The 6676-nt window shown below is 40.7% G+C and overlaps 1 protein-coding gene across 2 annotated transcripts; it reads right to left on the bottom strand.

Moving 5' to 3' along the window:
• Positions 1-362: 362 nt before the first annotated feature.
• Positions 363-2218, bottom strand: LOC120058933 (transcription factor HES-4-B-like). Of its 2 annotated transcripts, none has more exons than XM_039007681.1 (4): positions 1872-2218; positions 1591-1686; positions 1394-1481; positions 363-1286 (listed from the first exon to the last, which is right to left on the bottom strand). In XM_039007681.1, exons 1-4 carry the CDS (start codon positions 1977-1979, stop codon positions 706-708), a joined length of 873 nt encoding a protein of 290 aa, XP_038863609.1. In that variant the 5' UTR covers positions 1980-2218; the 3' UTR covers positions 363-705. The 2 variants fall into 2 exon arrangements, with proteins under 2 accessions (XP_038863609.1, XP_038863610.1); XM_039007682.1 differs by having other exon boundaries at positions 363-1283.
• Between the last annotated feature and the right edge of the window lie 4458 nt (positions 2219-6676).

Raw genomic sequence — 6676 nt, 5'->3', positions numbered from 1 at the left:
ATCCCTACTACCTCTGATCTGGCTGACTCACTAAACACACATGTTTCGTTTGTAAATTATGTCTGAGTGTTGGATAGCCCTCGGCTATACATAGGCTACATTTAAAAAAAACGTGCCCTATGGTTTTCTTAATACAAGGCATTTTAAACGATTTATAGCATTTACTTTTATGTTTGATACTTAAGCATATTTAAAACCAGATAGCCTACTTTTACTCAAGTAGTTTTTGACTGGGTGACTTTCACTTTTACTTGAGTCATTTTCTATTAAGGTATCTTTACTTCTACTAAAGTATGACAATTGGGTACTTTTCTCACCACTGTAAAGATTATAGCAGTGATATGGAAGTGAAGACAAAATTGTTAATTTCTGACAACTGATTTATTAGGTCAATGGGCCACGGCCCAACATCAATTTCCAAACATAAAACGACAAACAATATAAAAACACACAGCTTTGGTATAACAATCAATATAAACTTTGTACAAAACTAAATATTTCCATAAAAGGTACTTCATCACAAACATTTGAATAAATCTTCCATTGCATGGACACCATATTTATCACCAACATCCAAATTTTGGAATCAGCCAATAACTTAAACAAACGTTTACCATGTCCAACAAATGAAACGATGTCCCCTAGAACGGAACTATTTACTTCATGAAAATAACTTTCATTATTGTAGAGTCCATTTCAACCAAACTACCAGGGTCGCCAAACAGCCTCAGTGCTCTCCGAACCAGTGCTGACACCGACAGGGCTGACGGCCTGAGAAACACCGACGAATGATGTCATCCCATGGACTGGGGATGATGCTGTTGGCGCAGAGCTGCAGTGGACAGGACTGGCGTTGACTGTCATAGATACACCTGCGTTAGCGTACAGAGGGATGACTGGGGTTGATGCTGAGGCGAATGCAGGGTTGGGAATAAGAAAAGCAAACTGTCCATCGGTGGCAGGCACAAGCTGGAACCCCCCGAAAACTTGAGGAGACAAGGCTTCCACGGTGCTGAGTTTGGAACCCATAGAGACACTGTTGGGCACGGTAGAAGGTAGCTGCACGTGAAGAGGCTGCCCAATGTGAGCCTGTTGAGTTGGAGTTGGCTGGGGGTAGTTCATGGCGATCATCTGGCCTAGGAAACCTGACAGGTGGTTGAGAAGCCGCGACTTCACCTCCGTGTTCACCCCCTCGCTGGTGGACAAGAAGCGAGTGACCTCGTTCATGCATTCGTTGAATCCCGCTCGGTATTTACTGAGGACAGTAGTGTCTGCTGACAACGCTGCTGAGGAAAAAGAAAAATGAGAACATTAGAAATCGTGTCTATTCGATGAAAATGTAAAAACGAAGTGTTGGCCAGATGTCAAATTAGATATTCGCATTGCAATTTACCAGTCATCTGCACACGTTGTAAATTCCGTAAGTGCTTCACTGTCATTTCCAGAATATCGGCTTTCTCCAATTTAGAATGTCTGGAACTCTGTGGATAAGAACATAGCAACGTTAAGGAGTGTGCATTGATACAACATTAAATCCCAGGAATAATGAACTAAACAGTGATTTTCAATTGTGAAATCACTTTGACTTACATCTTTTTTAAGTGCATCGAGGATGAGTGTCTTGAGTTGGCCAAGGCTTTCGTTTATCCTCGCTCTCCTACGTTTCTCCATGATGGGTTTTGAGGACTGCAAAATAAATGTTTTTAACATGAATTGCATGTTAATGGATAATTCCGAGTAACGTTACCTCACAAGTAAAATATCGTTAGCATACCTACAGTTTAATTTGCAACAACATTAGCCTAGCATAGCAGGTCTATGCTGAATATATCAGATTCATTTTAAATCCATAGGCAGTTTTAGAAGTGTACCTTTCTATGCTCGCTGGCATTCTTGGGTTTGTCTGGAGTATGGGAACCATTTGCAGGTGCACCAGCAATAGGGGATGCCGTTTGTTTCTCCATGGTGTCGGCTGGCATTTTGGATTAAATGACCTCCTCCGGCAGATAGAAAAATATATCCTTTTGGAGACGTTGGAAAATATTTATGCTTCTTTATGTTTAGATGAAATTGTAACCAGTGTGAAAGATATCCTACGACAGTCACGCAGAAGTGAGCAAGTCCCACTGATCAGCTATATCACTTGGTATAACCGAATTGTCATCGAGTATAAGAGCGAGCGCTGTTCCAAGCTACGTTGGGCAGGTCGAGTCTGCTCCGCTGCCGACACACGCCAGCCGTACTTATAGACGGTTCGCATGCTCCCAGTTCGTGTGAAACCCTCTCTGCATTCTTTCCCACACTCGTCTCAGCCAATGGGCGTGCGGACTCACCCATTGGGCGCGGGGCAGACTGCTGATTGGACAACACCCCCGCGGGCTGTCAGTCACGCGCTGCTCAATCGGCACTGGAGGGACAAACAACAAAGCGGCGAGTGCAGTCGGTCTGTCTGTGAAGTGATAAGGCGAATTGGGGGAATGCGCTGGCGGTTTACTTCCAACTTCTTCATACCCTTCAAAAATGTATGCTTTTTGTGTTCACAAATATTCACGATGCTTAAAGATACTGTATTTTACAAAGCCTCACCATGCTTTTAATACTATATTCATATAAATAGGCTACCTTTGAAATAATGTTGCATCTTTATTTTTTTCAATAGTTTCTATAGGCCTATCCCAAATGTCGAAAATAAATACTTTTTTTCTCAATGGACGAAGGCAAGAATATAGCCTACATTCAAAAAGTGTGTGTGGGTTTATACTAAAGTACCCAATAAATACATTTTTACTATTTTAATATTCACTGACGCAAATGCGTAAAATGCATTTATATTTGGATAAACATAAGGGTTGTAATAACTATACATTAATACTTCAATGATATAGGTTAACATTTCAGTATAGCTGTTCACTCGTCTTAACCTATTAATTATTATTATTATTATTTTATCAGTATCTAGGCCTTATCCAGAGATCCAATTGCGCCTCAGAACAACAACTGTAATGGCACGCGAGGCCGTTTGCAGGGGCACGCAGTCAACCAATGGCAGGCTGTCACTTTATGCAGATCTCACTGAGCTACGTCTTATTGGCTGTATGAACATCTAAGTGCCAATCATTCCAGCGCGGAAGCTGTGAAGGGTGCAGAGGAAGAGCGACGCGACATCTGTCCGCTTGCCAGTCGCACTGTGTGCGCCTGCTCCATACACTTGAGCCTCCACTGAGCACGTGCCGAAACGGATTTCCCTTATTACAGCCTAGAGGGGGAATTTTCCTTGGATCCTTGGGACGTCCCTACCCTATTGAAGTTGACGTTGAAAATGGTTCGGGTTAGGCAAGGGCTAAGGTTAGGGTAAGGGTTATGATTAGAGTTTAGTGTAGGGACGTCCCAAGGATTTGGGATAGCACTGACCGTTTTCTTCTCGAACTCGTTAATTCCTCTATGGAGAATGGAAGCCATTTGGCCTAGGCTACAAAACAATGCAGGTCACACAACACATTGAAAGCAGAAATATAATAACAGAAAATAATAGTATAATGTAGTAACCTAACATAATAGCATAAGTAATATATAACATTTAAAATTTACTAGGATAATGGGGTGAGAGCCTGAGTTTGAAGGAAAAGGGCGCCATCTACTGACTAATTTCTTCTGGTTTCTCAAATCCAGAACTGACAACAGCGAGCTATGTGCCGTTTACCATAGATGTTCAGCGGTTTACCTCTCAAACGAAGAGTGTAATGAATTATTAACAGCTAGGCTATATGCCTAATCATGGATGACTGGCATGAGAATGACTATAATGTGTTATTTTTTTAGCAAACATTTCTTAGATGGGGGGAGTACAGCATATTTGTGTGCATTCAGTACTTATTGGTTACATAATGAATGAATGGATGAAAAATCGCAAGAGGGAAAGGAAGCACCCTATATTTGATGTCGACAAGTAAGCCTAACACTTGTCTACAGTGTATGTATAACACAGATGTATTTCTGACGAACTCCACACATGCTCACAGAGGATGTGTTTCTGCTTACATTGGCCACAAGGTGGCACAGTGTAGCCCAACTCACTAGTTGAATCATAATAATTATGATAAATACTGTATACCCCTCTAACAGGCCTAGATTCTTGTGGATTTAACAGAGTAATGGGCAATTCCATGGTAACATAGTGACACTGAGACTCTGATCTTTCACCTTGAAATGTATGTGAAACAAAAACTGATGATTTTAAAGTTAAACAAACCATATAAATTAATGCACAAGTACAACTTTTCACAATTTCCAAAGAGCGTTTTTCTGAAACACATTTACTTGAAGAACATTGCAGATGCAAAGTTTGGTAACAGAATTACGGTTTGTGCTGTTTGTACCATCGTTCTGTTACCAAACTTTGTATCTGCACTTTGCAATCATTGGTTTTTGTTTGACATAGATTTTAAAGGGAAAAAATGGAGTCTTATAGTGTCACTCTGTTACTGTGGAATTACCCTAATCTTAAAACCCCTGTCTGAGTCCATGATCCAGAGTTCACCACATGTTTATTGACAAGTACCAAATGTAATAAAAGTTTGTTAAGCCTTAGTCCTGCATATTCTCTGGCCTGGTGTCGTATCAGTCATTGTTCATGAACTCTAGTCCTCGGTGGGTGAGCTCTGACAAAGCATGCTGGACACTTGTTTACCCGGGATCCCCAAGTCTCAAGGGCCAGCTGTGTGTACTTGAGCTCACGTTTACTTTATTTGCTTTGGGATCAGAGCAAATGATGCATACCTAGTTCTATGGGGTTTGTTGGGAGAGCATAGGTTTCCCACTACCACTGCCCCCTATTGCAGTGGTATGCATTGGCATGTTCAGGGATTTTATTTGTGTGATTGGATGTTGTTGGATGACAACCCATTTTTCTGGTCTGGATTCTGTCTATAATCTTCTTTTTTTTTACTCTGACAATTCAAAAGATCAAATGATTCAAAGGCATTTCAGTTGACTAACGAAGGGCAACTTGAAAAAAATTAACATCCATAATTCTGTCTACGTTCCGGAATTTCAAACTTGGAAGTCTTTGTGGTGCACAACAAAGAAAACAGGAATCTGGTTGAAACATTCCAAATGCCTCCCATCATTATTACATCCTTGAAACACTTGTCGACACTGACAATACCATGCGGCGGAATGCAGAGTACAGGAATCACTGTTGAGAACTGATCTAGCCTACATTCATCAAACAAGTAAAGCGAAAGTACTTGCTGTTTGACTTAAGTTTATGAGGGAGTGAAGAGAAGCCGGGGAGATGAAAAGACCAAAGGGAAGGGGCTGTGTTTGCAGATTTATCACAGTCCAGTAGGCTGTTGTCCGGCTTCAGAGTGAGCTCAACAGCTCCTTTTCACCGGCGCCTGGTTAGTTTGTCATTGGGTAATGAGCCACCCTCTGCTCTCCCCCAAATCCGTGTGCAGAATGCAGAAAATAGAGTCAATTATATCTGTATTAGCTGCTGTTGGCCAGCCAATCCCCTCGCATACTCTTTAATTGCAGTTCTCATAATTGTGTTTACTATGGTCAATCCTCGCACAAGGCAGCAACGATGCCTGCAAAGGTGACTTGTGTTCTTTCTCCAGATGGCTACTGTGGCTACTTTACAAGTACCAAAACACCAGGCAAAACAGAGAAATACTGTTAAACATAGATTATCACGCTCTAGGTGTCCAATGTTAGATAACTTCCCAGGCCAATTTTTCAACTTTTAGTAATAAGTTATGATGAACCGATCCTTTGTGTTTGTAGAATATGATTGACAGAGTACTTGCTGCTGGAAAGATTGACATCAGTTTTGAGAGTCTAGGTGTAGTTTATTGTCTTATGGTTTGTTATGTACACATTTCTTTTTAAAGCCTCCAAGTTTTTTGTTGTTGTTGAAAGTCCATAGAAATGAAAGACGCTCATGTTTGCTCAAAATAAATACATTTTGACAGCGGCATCTTGGTAAGTGTTTATATAAAGGCAAGGAAATGTGCCAAAAGAGGATGCAGACAGCACCATTAACGATTTACTCATATACAAAGGACTTGAACCAGCCAAACATAGCCAACTACAGCAGTGCAGCTAACGTTTGTGGACTGATTTATTGTTAAATGTATACTAAGCACATGCACAGACAGAACACTTATCCACCCAAGATATTATTGTTGCTAGGGATTTCTTCATATTTGGAATAACTTGATGTATTAAACGTTTTGTATAGGTATTAAAACACCTTATTTCCCTGGTCTTGATTTTCTTGTTTGATGTGTTACTAGCTCTGTTAGACGTTTTATAAGTTGTCAAAAATTGTATTAATTCATATAACGTGGGTGATATTTCTCATAGCGTGAAGGGGGTGGCTGCATTCAAAGACGTCAAAGCAGAATGTTAGCACCACAAACGTGACAGAGTGGTGTTTTTCTTGAACTTTCACCTTATTCTTTCTTAATCTCATTACTCCCTTTATTGTTCTCGTACCTGAAAAAAAAAACTTGGATCAATTATATTTGCTTCGCTTTTTAAGCAGTTTGTTGTCATTTTGCCATCTGCAGACCAGCATGTCTAGTATAATGTGATGTATTCACAGAGCCTCAGTTTTCTGAGCAGAGAGAGACCCCTTTCTCTCGCTTCTTAGCCCAATTCATGGCTTTCTTCT

Source organism: Salvelinus namaycush, chromosome 14 (assembly GCF_016432855.1).
Source record: "Salvelinus namaycush isolate Seneca chromosome 14, SaNama_1.0, whole genome shotgun sequence".
Classification (NCBI taxonomy): Eukaryota; Metazoa; Chordata; class Actinopteri; order Salmoniformes; family Salmonidae; genus Salvelinus; species Salvelinus namaycush.
The sequence above is the reverse complement of the archived record's forward strand: the minus strand, read 5'-3'. Positions and strand labels throughout refer to the sequence as shown.